This window comes from Scomber scombrus, chromosome 18 (assembly GCF_963691925.1).
Source record: "Scomber scombrus chromosome 18, fScoSco1.1, whole genome shotgun sequence".
In the NCBI taxonomy this organism is placed as follows: domain Eukaryota; kingdom Metazoa; phylum Chordata; class Actinopteri; order Scombriformes; family Scombridae; genus Scomber; species Scomber scombrus.
The window spans coordinates 22,040,119-22,058,564 of record NC_084987.1 but is presented as its reverse complement, the minus strand read 5'-3'; the positions used below and the strand labels follow the sequence as shown (position 1 = coordinate 22,058,564).

Genomic DNA, 18,446 nt, shown 5'->3' with positions numbered 1-18,446 from the left:
GGTGATTGATAACCAAACTCTCTCACACACACATTTAATGTAGAGGCCAGAAAATATTCTACTGCAGAGCGCGTCCCCCACCCCTTTCCTCCCACCTCACGCCCCCCCTCTCCCTGCCCCTCCTTTGTTTGAGGAACAGAAGCCAAAAACATGCTGGACTGCTTCTGGCAGAACCTGATTTAACCTTCAGCTGTGAAGACTCAAGGCTTGTTTTGAAAATGAAGCAATGAATGTGAGATGTGGCAGCAAGAATACTGGAGGAACCTGTAACTGTTTCCACAAGCTGAAGTGAAGAGGTGGAGATGTGCGCATACCGACAGAGAGAATATCAGTTGTAGTAGAAGGGTGTGTTCTTCTCTCTGTGAATAAAACAATTGGACTTTTCTTCATACTTCGGGTGGTATTGATGCTTTTTTTTTTACTCTCTCTCTCTCAACTGATACTTCAGGAATGCATCTCTCTGAAAAGTGTCAATCATAACAGGCCGAAAGAGAGGATAGGAGGTGGTACGTGTGTGTGGGTGTGTGAGAGTGTGTACGTTTTGGGACGGGAGCCCACAAACTAAATCAGCAAGCATCTCATTTGGAAGTATAGAAAAATTCACAGCCAATCACCCAGAGACCCACTTTTACCAGAGGCCTGAAAATTCCTTGTCACTTCTTATTAAATGCAGCCCAATGTACAGTGGGGTTAGAGACGGGTGGGTTCAATCTCAGTAAAAAGGCCAACATTGGAGGGGAAATGCCCCTTTTACATTCCTCTGAGGTTAAGTTGTTTGAACTTCAGAATATTGTAAACCTATTGTTTCTTCATTTCATTCTCCTCCAGGTTTTTCTGTGCATATTTTATCTCTGGCAACAGTGTGACAACTTTCTCTCATTTCTATCTGCAGCCTCTATGATGCAGATCTTCAGCACTGAGGTGTAGGAGGCCACTACACTCTTGTATTGACCGGACGGCAGAAATACAGTCAGTGTTTTGTTTTTCGCCGTGAGGATTTCTCACGTGGACGGTTCGACTACTTTCTTTGTGTTTGTGTATCATACTTCTTTGAAATACCAATTGTTTGTGCACATTTATCAGCATTGGAGTAACGCTGAAGGCCAGTCAGGCATGATAAAATGCACTAAGTCAATGAAGGCTATCCGGTTTGAGTGGTTGGACGCAGGTGCCATCTTATCTGAATGTATAACCCTTTCTGTGATAGTGACGGGGTTAATGTATTTACTTACCATGACCAACCTGATGTTTCCCCCTACTTCATTCTTTTAAACCAATACCAGTGTTTCATTATCAACCATGTGACATATCTGGACTATTTAACTCTTTTCAACTTACATTTCTAATATCTCTGAGGTGTATTCTGAGTATGAACTCAATGGTCGTCATACTGCTTGGTTCAAGGTTGTTGTTTACTTTATCTCTGCGCCTCCTCTGATGTAAATCTCATTGTAAACTATCTTATGGACCTGTGAGAGTTTCAGACTTTGAACCTGAAAACACATGCTGATGTTTTTTTATGAGTGGTTTCAAGCCACAATTCAGGATGTAAGATATGAAGATAAAAGCTGTGTTAATGGATTTATGGCCTATGTCCAATTTTTTTTAAACAAAAGGTTTCGACACTGGTCTATTAGTATTACTTGGTTGTGTAATTTTTACCAGTTTGATCATAGACATGATCTAATGAAACGAGCTTGACATGTAACACAGTCAGTAATCTTTCCTTTCAAAATCTATTGGTGCTGTTATACCAGCACCATATGAAATGGGCCACTTTGAGATGATCTCTAAAATGTGTGTGTTTGTTGACCGGGTTAGTTTATTTTATTCAAATATGAACACCTGACGGAGTGTAGGCTCACAGATTTTCAGACTGTCCGTCCCAGGACACATTTTGGACTTCAAACCCTCTGACCAGGACAGCCTGTTTACTTGGATAAAATGTTGACATCGCCAATTTTGGTTTTATAACAGTTATTCAGCATGAAGTAAGGTTAAGGTAAGTGCATCAGAGCCACCATTAAAGAGGGAAAAATTAGTGTAGGGACCCCAAACCACACAGCACTCACACATTTCTAGTATTAGATTTATAATAGCAGGGGCCTCAGAGCAGTTTCAACCTATAGCTACACCCCTGTTACACATGTATAGTTGAAAGGATAGAGTCAGCCTCCAGGCAGTGAAACTAATGTATCCAAATAGTATGTGTGCATGAATGGCTGCCTCCCCTTCATCTCTATGAAAGGGTTAAACTCATAGTCAAAGCCATGTCCACGGAGAGCTCCGCCTCCCGATTGTTGAGGATGTGTGCCTCCGAAATCACACCACTCCAAATCCCGCCTACCCCCTCCCGGGCCCCCGTGGGCCCCACCCACCCATGGACCACATTGAAATGGGTCTGATGTTGTTGCCAAACATTACAGTGTGCTGAGCATCCTTCCGTAGATCTTCCAGCAGCAGCAGCAGCAGCAGCAGCGGCATCAACATCATCTCAGCGCAGAGCGCACAAGTACGGAGGCAACAAGAGGCTTTACTATCACCTTTACAGAGAAAGTGTCAAACAGCAGTCACATTTACTGACACCGGTGTAAACAGTCACAACAGTCCGCAATTACATCTTCCAATGCGGCTGGAAAACATGGGGCGGCCGTTTTACGCATTACTGGTGTTTCTCATCTGCTCCCTTGTTCAGACAAGTAAGTTCAAATTTCCTGCATTTCATCCTGAGATATTAATTAATTACCTCAATTTTTGTCTCGAGAAAAGATAAAACTGTGTTGTGCTTCAACTTAATGTTTCATAATATATATATAATTTAAAGAAAAAAACAATATAAATATGATTTTGGACAGCTGCTGAGTGTGTATGGGTTTAAATTACCCACTCCTCTGACAGCACCGGATGCAAGGTGATGGGGGGAGGGCGTAATTATTCTCAGAATGTAGGTCAAATCTTTCTCCCACTCTGCCTTTTTCTCACAATGTATAATTCGAGGCAAACAAAAAAATGGTTTGACTCAATCTCACACTTTTCCATAACTCAGCTCAACAGTCAGTAGTTTTAATCTATAAGCCATGAAACAGTGGAAGCTTTAGTTGTAGATTTCATCTTCATTATTCTTGCCTGTGTTTTTTGTGCTTTTCATTTACTGGCGCTGAGCTCTCAGCAGGTTCTACAGCCAATGAGATTTCAGGAGTGTGAATACTCTGTGTGTGTGTGTGTGTGTGTGTGTGTGTGTGTGTGTGTGTGTGTGTGTGTGTGTGTGTGTGTGTGTGTGTGTGTGTGTGTGTGTGTGTGTATGTGTATGTGTGTGGGAGGGTGGGTGGGTGGGTCGGTGTGTGTGTGTGTGTGTGTGTGTGTGTGTGTGTGTGTGTGTGTGTGTGTGTAAAGATGTCAAGCGGGGTTTCTGAAAAGCCGGTTTTTGAAGCTGTTGCCATTCATAATGTGGGAATGGGCGCCACTTGCATTTTCATTGTGGAGAATCCATCATGGCAGAATTTAAATTAATCTGTGTCTAAAAAAAAAAAAAAATCAGTATTACAGGTGCACATATTCTTACTCACTCCAGCCTGTTTGCAGAAGACTTTCTTCCTTTTACCTTAAATGGCCATTATTCTGTGGAAATGAATGGAGGCTCTCCAATACAAACAGACATTGTCTTGAGACAGCATTCCTTAGTTTTGGTCACACACTCAGACATTAAGTCACTGTCAGACCTGTTCCCCAGTATGTTGGTTCTGGGAAACGGTGTGTGGTGAAACTTGTTGGAACTGGCTGTCACCAACCAGACATAATGTGTCATACTGCTCTCTTTCTGTCCCCCATGTTGTGAAATGGTGTGGTTACCTGTATTTGTCTCTCACCCATATCAGGACAGATTATCTTTATGTGACACACCTAATAGAAATATGATTTTGAAGAAGTATGAACACTTTCCCGTCACTTTTTCTGCTTACCTCATGGCCGATCAATTAAACACACCAGACGTCACAAAATGGGCAACATTAAGTACATTTGATCTTTTTCCAGCGCTGATTTGTCAACAATCGATAGTACATGTGTTCAGTTCATTTTGTCTTTCAAGGTCTGAACTTTAAGCAGATTAAGTAAATAATCAGTGTGAACTTGGCTTTGGGTGAATTGGGGAATGAGATGATACAGATGTCCACTTTCTCTCTCACACATTTGAGGAAAAAGGAAAGTTTATAATCCATTTTACAGTTAATATATTCCAGATTTTTTTTCTTTTGGATTATCCACAAGGAAATCCCTATGATAAAACCGGGTTTATCAGCATGAAATTTGCTATCTTTATGGCCGGGCAGACTGCCCACGCAAAAGGGCAATACTACAAAGCCTTTCACGTGCAGTCATAAAGAAATGATTGGCTTAGTGTTAAGTTGTGGATCTACTTTACAGCTTTAACACAGAAATGACTGTTTGCAATTATAGAGTCATATAAGTTACTACAACAGTGACAGAAAAACATTGCCGCAACTGGCAGCTGCTTGAGGAAATAAAGCCGCTCCTTGTTAAACTACTGTTTAACCATCAACCATGACCAATGGCACCAGATGTTTGACTTCACCCAGAGGCTTTTATGATTTACTGTACTGTCAGACATTCATAGCAATAAATTATGTATTTTAACATCCATCATATGTGGTACAAACCTACTTGTGCATAAATATTTAATTTGCATTTTCTCTCATTCATAAAAAGCCAATCTTACTGTAGCAGGCTATGACGACGCTAATTGCAAAGCTGCGGGTGGTGTTCCAGTAGAACACTTCCCTCTGGTCCTGTCAGAAACAGGTGGCCATCCAGGGTTTAGAGCCCCAAGGGCTAGAAGGAGGAATCCCTCATGGCCTCTATCTAGCACCTTTTCATAAAGTGCTGTCTCTCTGATGTACAGCCTAATTGGTTCTTCCACTTCAGTGGCTTCATCGGGTCCATTAAAGATGGGGGTTGGGAGAGCAACAGTGTGTCAGTAGATGAACTGCTTTCAAATGTGTTTGGATCATTAACACTGGAAAATGAGGTTTCTGTTGTGTCTGTGAACTTCTTCCTGCTGATAATGATAAATGCAAGCTGAACTGCTTACATAGGTCTATTTGACTTGGTGTTAACCATTTATCTGCCCTACTTACACAAGTAGCAACATGCCAGTGTGTGTTTGGATATGTGGGTGTAGTAGCAATATATATACCTCCCAGCCTCGTGCTCCTTTGGCAGTAAATGTATCACCACCTGCCATTGCTGAACACGTGCTGTAGCCCCAACAATACAGCTGTAATGAACCCAACCTTTTTAAGAAAAACACAGACTATCAAGTGAGCTAAGTCCAACTTTCTTTGGGTTACTGGTGTTTTGTGAAGTGAGTCAGTTTTATATCTGCTCTTGCAAAAAAGAAAAAAAAATCTGCATGTGCATTGGCCAAAAACCTTTTTTTGTATGGCCCTTTAAATGGTAGTCTCCATCTGTTGGTCTGTAGTTGCTCCACCACTTTGGCACGGACTGAAATATGTAAACAGCTACTTGAATGGATTTCCAGGAAATTTTGTAAAGACATTAGTCTCCAGAGGTCGAATTTGCTGATCCCCTGACTTTTCCTCTAGTGCCACCAGCAGGTCAAACTTTTCATTTATGGGCTAATGTGTGTTAGTTTAGGATACCTTGACATGAAAAAGGTATCCTAAGAGCTAAGATAATGAACGTGGTAAAGATTATACCTGCTAAACATCAGCAGTCACCTTGCTTACATTAACATTTAGTTCAAAGTTCAGCCTTGCAGAGCTGCTAGCTGGGCTCTTGTTTAATAGGAGACTTAATATTCTGTGACTTCACTTCTTTTCATTTGCTGCCACGTCTGTGTTTATGGGGAGTCTTCCTGCAATGGCCCTTGATAGATGATAACTAAAACAATAGCCCTTTTAGCTGAACTGTGTGTTTATATCTGTCTGTCATAGATGCATTGACAACATGTGGAGCCACACAGTTCCAGTGTGGGAACGGGAGATGCATCACGATCAGATGGGCGTGCGATGGCACAGATGACTGCGGAGATGGCACAGATGAACTTCCTGGTACTTGCTGTGAGTATCACATGTTTCTTAACATGAGGATTGACTTTGCATACATATGTGTAGATCCCAAAATAACTCTGATTGCCCGATGATTGTAGAATCTCATTCATCATTTTTGTGTATTTCATTTCCAGTGGCCAAAACATGCAAACCAACCGAGTTCAGTTGTTCGGATCGCCTAAACAATTGTATACCAAGGAGTTGGCGCTGTGATGGAAAAGCTGACTGTGAGAATGGAGCGGATGAAGATAGCTGTGGTGAGTTGATACGCAATGTTGGAGTTAACTTCAACTAAAGTATATTACTAACCAGGCTGCAAGCCATGTATTGTATCTATTTAACCTATTCCTCAAACATATTTAATTCTTCTTATTATGTTACTATCAGATTTTCAATGGACTAAATTAATATAGCACCTTTCTAGTCTTATAAAAGCTCTTTATAATGCATGCCAACACTCACCTATTCACACACACATTCATACACTGATGTCAGAGGCTACCATGCAATGTACCAACCTGTTCATCAGGAGCAATATAGTTGCCCATAATTCTATACTCAACCATTCACACACACACACACACACACACACACACACACACACACACACACACACACACACACACACACACACACACACACACACACACACTCACACACACACACATACACACACACACACACACACACACACACACACACACACACACACACACACACACACACACTAATGGCACAATCATCAAGACCAATTTGTGGTCTGGAGGAGCTGAGGATCTAATCACCTATCTTCTGATTAGTGGATGATCTGCTCTACCTCCTGAGCTACAGTGCCTTCTCTTCTCATTTTCATCCCATTCTTTCCTCCCTACTCAAATGTTTTCCTGGTGTTTCATTGCTCTAATCTCCCTGTCATGTCTCCTCTCTCTTAGCGCCCAAGGAGTGCACAGACACAGAGTTCCGCTGCGGGAATGGCCAATGCGTGTCATCCTCATTCGTGTGCGATGACGAAGCAGACTGTGACGATCGCAGTGATGAGGCCTCCTGCCCACCTGCTACCTGTAACTCTGCGTCCTTCCAGTGCAATAACACCGTCTGCATTCCTCGCCTGTGGTCCTGTGACGGTGACGTCGACTGCGTCGACGGCTCGGACGAATGGCCCCAGAATTGTGGTTCAACGGGACATACCTCTTCTCCTGCCCACCACTGCTCAGCGCTGGAGTTCCGCTGTGGCAGCGGAGAGTGCATCCATAGCAGCTGGAAATGTGACGGAGGAGCTGACTGCCTTGATCGATCAGACGAAGCTAACTGTGGTGAGTGTAACAACAAAATTCTCCTTGCTTTGTTGGTTACACACACACATCATTTGAAAGCCTGGTTTCAAGTTACCACCTCTTGGATTCATTTCAAATTTCTGCCTGTTTCATCCCTCTAGCTCATCCCACCTGCCGTCCTGATGAGTTTGAATGCGGTGACGGCACTTGCATCCATGGAAGCCGCCAGTGCAATCATCAATACGACTGTAGGGACATGAGTGATGAAACTGGTTGTGTCAATGGTAGGAAGATCCCCCATGCCTTTTCCTCAGTAAAAACTGCTGTCTGTGCCTATAACTGTACCACAGCTGAGCTTGCTGTTACCTGATCCCCGTCTTTTATTTACATATCTCATGTGCAGCGACCCACTGTGAGGGCCCAACCAGGTTCAAGTGCCGCAGCGGGGAGTGTATTAGCATGGAAAAGGTGTGTGACAAGCAGCGTGATTGCAGGGATTGGTCAGATGAGCCTCTTAGGGAATGTGGTGAGTACAGAGAGCCTCATTCATAACTGTCTGCTTAATTACTACTTTCCGTATTTCACAAGGGTGTCTGCAGCTTTAGAGTACTAGTTATGTCCTCAGAAGAAAATACTGTAGTAAACCTTTTCTTACTCCCTCTACAGGTTCTAACGAGTGCCTGTACAACAATGGTGGCTGCTCTCATATCTGCAATGACCTTAAGATTGGCTACGAGTGCATGTGTCCCACTGGATACAACCTGGTTAACAACAAACGCTGTGAAGGTGCAAAATCCCAAACATGCACAACAGAGCAGTTATTCCCAGAAATAGTCAACCATCCATGTGTTTTTTTTAGGTTTTGTGACATCATCCTATTGGTTTCATTTGCCTCAAACTGACATGTTGGTGTTTCCTCCTGTTATTTGAATCAGATATTGATGAGTGTGCCAACCCGGACACCTGCAGCCAGATCTGCATCAACCAGATAGGCAGTTACAAATGCGAGTGTGAGGAAGGTTACCAAGTTGACCCACCAACCAAAGCCTGCAAGGCCATCGGTAAATATCAGCTGTGTTCCTTCAAGAGTGCTTGTTGAGTGTATAATTCATGTTTTCCGATATATTTTAGACTTTTATGAGGATAAAGAGTAAAACTCTGTGTCTACTTTGATTTTGTAGGTACAGTAGCCTACCTTTTCTTCACCAACCGTCATGAAGTCAGAAAGATGACTTTGGACAAAAGTGAGTACACCAGAGTTATCCCCCGTCTAAAGAACGTTGTGGCTCTGGACATGAACATGGCTACCAAAGAGATATACTGGTCAGACATTTCCCAAAAGAAGATCTACAGGTGAGCAAGGTGTCTGCGGTAACAATCAGAATGAAATTAGTCTTTCTGCTTCATCTGCTTGATGCCAGTTTTTCACTTTTAATCCAGAACTCAGATGGACTCGGCAGAAGACTCCACTCAGCACACCGTAGTGATTGGTAGTGACATCGATGCTCCTGAGGGCATTGCCTTCGACTGGATCCATGGTAACCTGTACTGGACTGACAGTGTCCGCAGCACCATCTCTGTGGTAACCGCTAACGGGAGCCGTCGCAAAACTCTCTTCCAGCGAGACTTATCTAAACCCCGCGCTATTGTGGTCGACCCCCACAGCAAGTAAGTCTAAAAAACTGATGAATGTACTGCAATGCCATCATCCTTACTGGACTGTCTGTTGATGTCAGTATTTTCACAAAATATATCTTCGTTCTCCTAGCTTCGTGTATTGGACTGACTGGGGAAATCCTGCTAAAATTGAGAAGGGAGGTTTAAACGGAGCAGACCGCACCGCCCTGGTCACCGACAACATTGTGTGGCCTAATGGAATTACACTTGGTAAACTCCAGCATCCATGTCCCTCTGATTTCAAGTTGCTTTTTTATCCATTCATGTGTACCAGTGGTCACTATAGCCTGACCGTTTCCCCCTCTTCCCCCCTTCTTCATCGCCAGACCTGTTGAACCAGCGGCTCTACTGGGTGGACTCTAAGCTGCACACCCTCTCCAGTATCGATGTGCAGGGCGGTGGTCGACGCACCCTCATCATTGACGAGCATATGCTGAGTCATCCGCTGGGCCTCACCGTGTTTGAGGTATATATTTACCATCTGATAAACTCTGTTACACATAAACCCAGAGCCTGTAAACACAACATCCCATTAACTCCTCACTGCACGTGTGAACTGTGGTACTCATGCCAGCTCCTCTGAAAAAAAGGCTTATCTTCTTTTTTTTCTTTGCACTTCCAGGAAAGACTTTTCTGGACAGATGTCAGTAATAATGCCATTCTGAGTGCAAACAGGGTGACCGGTGGAGACATCATACCAGTGGCGGAGCACCTGTCATCACCAGAAGACATTATTCTTTACCACAACCTCAAACAGCCTGCTGGTAAATTAAGTCTTTGAATTTGGAATTTTTCAATTTTAATCATTAATTCAATTGATTTTAATGGTCCAGGTACTGTTTTAGAAGCATAACAAGATTGTTTTCTTTGTCTGCATTGGTATTGGCTTCCAAAAATGTAAAGAGGTTCAACTAAAATTCCTTTCCATTGCAGGCAGGGATTGGTGCCAAGTGTCCAATGGTGGCTGTGAATTCTTGTGCCTGGCAGCTCCTCAAGTGGGCAGACATCCCCCCAAATATACATGTGCCTGTCCAGATAACATGATGCTAGCAAGGGATATGAGGAGATGTGTACCTGGTATGTAAATTTTCAATGTTGGATGATATCAAGGAGTGAATTAAACAATTGTAGTGGAATTATTACCCTTATTTTACTCTCACTCATTCTCCTCTGTTATTTGTACTCCACCAGCTGTGCCGACCCCTGCAGCTCCTGTTCAGCCTCGAGTTATGACTACTGAACCACCTCGACTGCCACCAGTACCAGCCACGAACACACCCAGACCTCAGGCCCGCACCACCACAGTGCCCATTGTAATCACCAGCACTGTGGCTAAGCCAGTGCCTCGCACCACCAAGCCTTTAATCAGGACCACCACACCTCAACCTAGGACCCATTCACCCCAGCCGACAACACCAAAAGTCACCCAGACCACCACAGATGCTCCAGTCACTTCTTCAGGTAAGCCTTTGCATGGATTGTGATATAAAGCCAAATTGAGCATACACACACACTTTTTTTTACAAAGCATATATATAGAGTATCAGGTTGTGTGCATCATTAACTGTGTTTTTTATTTTCCTTAAGATATCCGACATGAAATGGCAGCAGCTATACCCAAAACTGCCTCCACCACCCCGATAGCCTTGTATATCATTTTACCTCTAGGTGAGTTGATTTGATAGCTGATGACAAGGTGTTGTCTCACAAAAACTACTAATTATTTGAGATGAAAACAGTGCCAACCATCATGGTTAATCTCTTCCTGGATGTCTCTCCCTCGTGTAGCGATCCTTTGTTTAGTGGCTGTTGGTGGTGTGCTGCTATGGAGGAACTACAGGCTGAAGAACACCAACACGATCCACTTTGACAATCCAGTCTATCAGAAAACCACTGAGGACCAAGTGCACATTTGGAGGAACCACAGCAGCGATGGTTACACCTACCCAAAAGTGAGTCTAACAGGGGTCACTTCTACTAATCTGATTTTACGGAGACAACTGAGATGAACAAATTGTATAACAAAACACCTTACAATTCTTTATATCTTGTTTTAAAAAAAAGAAAAAATAACACATTTTAACGTTATCAGCACATACTGGCTACAGTATATTTTATCTATAAATGTTATGTCTGACATGCTTTTTATTTGCTGTCTTACAGAGACAAGTTGTAAGCTTGGATGAAGAGGCGGACAATCCAGCTTTCACAGAAAACTGAAAAAAGTTGGGCTGAGTGGAGAGAAGAGCCTCAGTGATAAGCTATCTTGGACGTCCGTGTATTTTTACCTCACATAGCACAAAGATATGGAAGTCAAAGCCAGTATCAGACAAGCTTGAACCACTATATCCTCACAGACGAACAAGCACTCTACAATGGAAAAACCAGGGTGAAACATTTTTGTTCAGGTGCGCTTTTTTCCCCCATCGAGTAAACAGCTGACAATCAATTCCTCACCAAATCATACCAAATTATCAGATGTTGGATCACTCGATCTACTGTTTTTTATTCTTTATTCTAACTGTGATGCTGATGTTACAACTAGAGAACTGTGTCATTTTTAAAGCCACATAATGTCTTCCTTTTCTTCCATCAGTTTAACTGAGCTCATTTGATGCAACATATAATAGTGAATTTCCCTTGTTTTAGATAGAATTCAGAAATAAGGTGAAAATATCACATTTTTATTATTTTTGTCTTGTGACGAGATGATTAAACAATTATATCTTGCTCTATTTCTAGTTTAAAGAAATAGTTTGGCATTTTGGGAAATTCGCGTAGGCCTAGAATTAGATGAGAAGTTTGATACCACTCTAAAAATTAAGCTAGCTTAGCTTAGCAAAAAGCCTGGAAGCAAGTGAGAGACAGCCATCCTGGTTCTGTTCAAAAAGTAAAAAACAAAAAAAGCCAATACAAGAACCTCTAAAGCTCAGTTAGCAGAGTTACATGCTATAGCTATTTGATGGTGACCAACAAATAGCAATAGCAGTGACTTTTCTGGGGAGTCCAACTCCCCATGAAACTACAACTTATCTTTTCAACAATCTGGTTTGTGTTTGGATTAATCAAATGAGACATAAAGGATTAATTAGTGAGCTTTAGATATGTGTTGTTTATTTTTGACGTTTTAGAGAGACCCAGGCTAGCTATTTTCCAGTTTCCAGTCTTTATGCTAAGCTATGGTAATGGCCTTACAGCTCAAACACGAAAGTGGAATCAATCTTCTCATCTAGCTCTTGGCAAGAAAAGCAATAGAATTATTTCACAAAATGTCTGTTAATTTATAATTATATATAATTTACTTCTCTTTGTTAATTGGACACAAAAAATGGGAAGTTTTTTTAAACTATTGGGTTTTTGGAATAATATGTCCTCGCACCAGTGGCATGGCAGTGAAAATATGATGCTGAGGTTTTATCCCTAGACTAACACTAAAGTTGAGTAGGTGAATGTATGTAATGAATTCTGCAAGTGCCAGTTTAACCAGTATGACCTCAAACAGCCTTTGCATTATGTGTATGTGTGTAATTCTTTGAGTTTTACACCAGCCATCATCATATTAGTGGAGCAAAAATATCATCCAAAGGGACCTAAAGTCATACTGTAATTAACCTCACAAAAACACACCACACACTGTGTTTGTGCCTTGAGTATTGTACTCTTCAGATTTCACATATCAACATATGTCTTTTGAGCTGACCAGCTGGTTACAATGTCCTCCATCAGCCATCTGGTAGACACCTTTTCAGCTTATTCCTTCTGAGTTGTGACTGGGGGTCTGTTTTTTAGAGCCATCCTTAAATCTCCCTTCCCCGTGCCCCTCTCAGGAGAACCTATACATTCCTCGAAAAACAGAATAGCTTTGATGCAATCACGTGTAACCAGTGAAGCCATGCCTAATGGTCTGTGCTGAGACACGTGTATATTTACATCCTCCCGCAGGACGAGAACTTCACCTTGCCTTATTCAAGCATTCCTAACAGAAGAAAACCATGTGCCCTGCCATGGTTTTTAAAAACACAGTTGTCCGTAGCTGTTCAAGCTAATGTTCTCTTTGTGATTTTTGACAAATATGTGCCTTTTTAATGACATATTTTACTCAAATATTCATGTTGGTGCTATTGAACTCAGTGGATTTGTATAAAATCAATGTGTCTACCTGTTTACAAAGAAATGTTTAAGGGATGTGGCAGTGTTACATGCAGGTGAGGTTACACCTATAACAAAGATGTGGGTAAATGACCGTCATGAGGCTTTTTAGGTAAAGAAACAAATTCATAAGTGCTAGTGAAGCTGTACATATAGAAGAAGTCATTTCACATTCACAGACTAACAGTGCAGATTTACATTGTGTAAATATAATGTTCATAAATGTAAATATTTGTTCTTTACTGTTTTTTGGTAATGATGTGAGCGTTTTAGCCTTTGTTGTAAACTTGAAACATTTGCTGTAAATAAATAAATGCTTCTATTTATTATAGAATCACATCTCTCTGGATTCAGTTTTTTAAGACTCTTGACTTTGGTGGTGAAATAGTGCTTGTACCGAACTCTTTCCCCTTCCAAGTGTTGCAACAGCAATGACTCAATACAGATAAGACAAGTAGAAAAAAGAGGATAGAGACAAGCAATATGACAGCTGACAGATTGTTGGACTAGAAAACATTCAGTAGAAATGTATGCACGATAGTAACTGAGCTAAATACAGTAATGGCAGAAGTAGTAGCAGAAATAAGGGGAATATGTATGAGAATATACCAAATTATGTGAAATATACTCTAGAAATACCTTAAACCAGTGACGTTTGTTTTCATAAAAATAATTATCTATGATTAGGCTGGTCAAGACGACGTTAGTACTTTTAGCTTATTTCAACTGTTTATTCATTACTTTTAGTTAACTATTGCCATCCCTAGAGCCAGTGTTTGGTTTGTCCGTTCTTGGCTACTGTAGAAACATGGCAGAGCAACATGGTAAACCCCGTAGAAGAGGACCTGCTCCCTATGTAGATATAAACGGCTCATTGTAAGCTAATGAAAACACAACAATTTTTATGTTCAGTTGATTGTACACTAATGAAAACATACTTGTCAATATTATATTCCATTTCTTCCAATAGGTCCTTTCACATAAGCACCACACCAATTTTTAATCATATTAGGCTTTTTTTAATCCTTAACACAAGTATTTGTTAATATGTTTTAATCAAATAACATTTTTTCTAGCTTAAAAAATGCAACAGTTTTCATTTCCTAGAAACTGGGTGTCTATCTTGGCTCAGCTTTAACTTTAAATCAGAGGAACTAACTTAACATGAAATAAACAACTACATGAGACATATGTTTTCGATATGTTTGTCAGTTTCCCAGAACTGTCTTACTTAAATATTGCTGCAACATCTTCCCTTTATTGCAACATGGAACATCTGAAAACCATATTCTATATTTCTTTCATACTTTTTTTTATTATGTGTGGCTGAAATGCTGTTTAAGGTATAAGGAAGATGAATGTTTTTTTTTTGTTTTTTTTTAACAGTACAGCAGTATATTCCATACTTTAACAGCTTTGGTATGCAGAAATGGCTGAAAACGTGATGTTTTTCTTTTTTTCAGGGGGCTGCCTGTGCATCTGCAGCTCTTCTATGAAAAACAATACATGCTTCCTAGAAAGTCAGAGCGTCACAGTGAAAGGAGACACCGTGCAGTTTCTTAGAAATTCTCCAGCAGTTTGGGACCACAAGTTGGAGAAACAACAACACAGTGTGTGTGAAAGCCTGCAGTGTTTCCCCAGGGTTTACTTCTTGTGGTGGTGGCAGTAAGGCTGGGGTGAGGGTGAGGGTTCAAAACACATTAAAAAGCCCCCCTCATCATGTGGAAATATAGGCCAACAGTTTTGTATATTGATCTGATTTGTATTTGTAAAAGCAGGAGCAGGGACACAGAGGTTTCCATGACTCCAGACACAGCTTATAATGTGTTTATTCATGGTGTCTATTACGCAAAAACAATAAGTAATAAGTTGTTGTCTTGACAGGGAAAAAGATAATGATAATGATACATGTGTTTTTTTCAGTCAATGAATTGATCCGAAGCTTTAAGAGCAACAACAACACAACAGCTATCAGATAGGAGGAGGGGGGAAACGAGCAGCTCTGGGACCCTGCCGATATGTGGTCAAACCCACCAACAGGCGTGTCACGTGTGAAGTTCAAGGCTGGGGAGGAGCGGAAAGCGTCACCCTGATAACCCAAATTAGGGTAAAGATAGAGTGATACATCTATAGACATGTGGGTAAACATACAGATAAGAAAACAAGCTGACTTTTAGTTGTCCCTCTGGTAGAAAATGTAATGATCTACATGATGAGTAATGAATCAGCATCAACCTTTCCTGATGTGTCTCTGATTTCCTTACGAACAATACCAAACACAGGAAAAACAGCTCTCGAGACGCCCCATCCTGCAGTACAATTTGTTTATGCTGGCAGAAAATCTCTGCTTTTCAAAGAAAGGTTTTTATCTGATCCCTTGACATCATCAATCATTAATCTAACCACAAAAGGTCATGTGCAGCTGGCTGGATCATTCCAGTTACTTCCACGGATGACTGGAACAGACACTGCTGAGGAAATTTAGTGTTTTTTTTTACATAAAACACATGTTTCTGACTTTAAAACAAAACTTAAGTAATATCCAGTTTAGGAAAGACTGTTCCCACTGACTGCAGCAACTTGTTTACTTTTTCAAGCATATGACTCAACTTGATTCAGAGACAATTACACATTTATAGTTAACTATGCATGTATGTATTTGTGTTATATCATTTTACACATTCATTAAATATATATAACATTATACAAACATACACATTTAGTATTTACTGTGATGACATTTCTGATCATCTTACAATACATTTCAGCTGATATCCAGTCCAGTCCATGCATCACTGACCTTTGCCCAGACTTTGTTTTGTTGGAGAGGGACCAGACCAGTTTGGGACTGGTCAACAAACAACAGTTTCCTATAGTCATGATATTTGATACATGAGGAGGTATCTCCTCTTTGTCCCTGCAGAACACCCCCTTGTTTTATTGATTTCTTTTAAAATGCTGTAAGACATTTATCAGACAGGAAGTAAGAGGAGTGAAACATGGAATGGCAAGCAAAAAAATATAAAACAAGCCAAAATGTATTCATAAACTAAAATTCTCAAAGCTCAGTGTGTATTTCTTCAGTAACTTGCTGCAATTACATTACTTTGTCTTCTTATCCAGAATTTTTAAGATTTCTACATGGATTCTTCCACACGTAACACACGTGTGGAGAGGACCATAGCATGCATGAATATCTTGGCTGCATCCATAGAGATATTTTTTATTTATTTACTAGGCACACCCCTTAAAATTGGATGTTCAATATGCTCAAAGAAACTTTCTTCTTTCAGCAGATGGATGTGAAAACAGCCTTCTAGTGTCAAACTATGCACATACATCATGCTGCATAGCGGAGCTCAAACATCCAACTGAAGGAACAAAAAAAAAAAACATTGATAAGAGTGAAATAAAAGGGCAAGACATATTGGGATGTAAAATAAAAATCCTAAATAAACTTTACAAAGAGAATGCATTCCATATAGGTGAGCTTGTTACAGGTATGCAGATAGGTACATGCTCAGGTATTACTGTTTTACATCACATGCTCACTCAGTCACATGGCTTACTTAATGGAATAGAGCAATTATTAATGTTAGTATTTACACCTGTGTTATTCCTGCTTTGAAAGGTCAAAATCTCTGCCTTGAAAATTGTCTATTATCAATTGCTTATTCTAACTATAGATGAACATACTAATGTATTCTTGAATGGATTTAAAGTATTTACACACGTTTTCTGCCACTTGTGTGGGATTTTTTACATTAAAAAAAACCTTTATGTTTTCCACAGCAGTGACTTAGAGGGAGAGTACAGAGTTTATGGGACAGATCTGTGTGTTTAGACTCACCATCATGTTTTGCACCCTATGCCATTCACTCAGAGCCATATGTGGATGATCAATACTCAGTGTAAACCATAGTGATTTCCATGAATGGGGTCAAATCTTTGTGTTTACCTTGTTAGATGTATAAGTTCTGCGTCAGGGGATGTTTTTGACTTCTTTCTCAAATATTGTTGCTGTCATGATATCTGAGTCGAGTCAGTCAGTTCAGATCAGATCAGATCAGATCAGATCAGATCAGATCAGATCAGATCAGATCAGATTCATTTTGGACACTATTACAACACATCTTTTTACTTTGTTTCTATTTCCAAGTTTCGAAATTTGAGCCTTTGACTTCAGAAAACCAGAAGGGAGAATTATTAGATTAGAAAATAAAACTTTTTACTGCTGTGGCTGTTTCTTTTCATGATCTACAGTGTCTGTATGCATGCGTCACAAATCAGATCATGATGGCCTTTTAGAGTAGGTTAATACATTTGATAGTACATCAAGTAAATCAACATTTTGATTTGTCCTGTGTGGTGTGTTTGCGATCGGATCGGACATGGCCTCATATTGTTTTGCCTCATACGTCACACAGCCTCACCCCTTCAGGTCTGCCCATGACTGAACATCCTCTCCAATAATCATCAGAAGGGCAAACATACTGTGAGATGACATGTTCTGCTTTATCAGTCACAATATTTATCTTTTGTGGAGTGTTAGTCACACATTTACTGTCAGTCATTATCACTGAGAGAGAGTTTTACTATCTACTACTACACTATCTGTGTCGGGCTGGTGTTATACTGTAAATGTTCAACATGTGAAGGGCAAGTGCAGGAGGACGGTCATGAGCAACTTAACTGATAGTAAAACATTTTTGAATACACTAGGAATGTTTTAATCTGTATTCTTCCATGTTTCTGTGATAAGTCTGTTTCTTCAAACAGATGTGCTTCTCTCTTTTGTGAGCTGACATCTGTGTTTCCAATATTACTCTTCTACATAATGTAACTATTATTTCACTATATTTTTTACTACTATTGTTTTTATTACTTTTGTACTTGCTTATTATTTATTGTTCTTTATTCTATTGTATTGACACTCTTCTATTTTACTATCCACCCCGCTGCTCCAATAATGTAAATTCCCCCACCGTATGACTAATAAGGGACTATCTTATGTATTTGACCATTTCTGTTACAATAATATATATTTGAATATCTAAAAACATACCACTAATAAACATATTCCAGATTTAAATGTGAAATAGGACGCAAGATTTGTTTATTTATTAAATGTTGGCAAATGAATAAAACAGGTATAGAGAGAAATATTATGAACAATTATAATTATTACATCCCTTATTTATTTTACAAAACTACATGTACATAATACCATGCCAGGTACAAAACAAGTAGCCTTTAT

At 40.3% G+C, this 18,446-nt stretch overlaps 1 protein-coding gene across 1 annotated transcript; it reads left to right on the top strand.

The window, feature by feature from the left end:
• The first annotated feature begins 2,422 nt into the window (after positions 1 to 2,422).
• ldlra (low density lipoprotein receptor a) lies at positions 2,423 to 13,523 on the top strand. The gene is made up of 18 exons (XM_062439572.1): positions 2,423 to 2,699; positions 5,973 to 6,098; positions 6,224 to 6,346; positions 7,022 to 7,402; positions 7,525 to 7,647; positions 7,767 to 7,889; positions 8,030 to 8,149; positions 8,299 to 8,424; positions 8,545 to 8,716; positions 8,804 to 9,031; positions 9,132 to 9,250; positions 9,367 to 9,506; positions 9,663 to 9,804; positions 9,974 to 10,117; positions 10,232 to 10,501; positions 10,628 to 10,708; positions 10,829 to 10,992; positions 11,204 to 13,523. Exons 1-18 carry the CDS (start codon positions 2,627 to 2,629, stop codon positions 11,258 to 11,260), a joined length of 2,712 nt encoding a protein of 903 aa, XP_062295556.1. The 5' UTR covers positions 2,423 to 2,626; the 3' UTR covers positions 11,261 to 13,523.
• Positions 13,524 to 18,446: the final 4,923 nt, after the last annotated feature.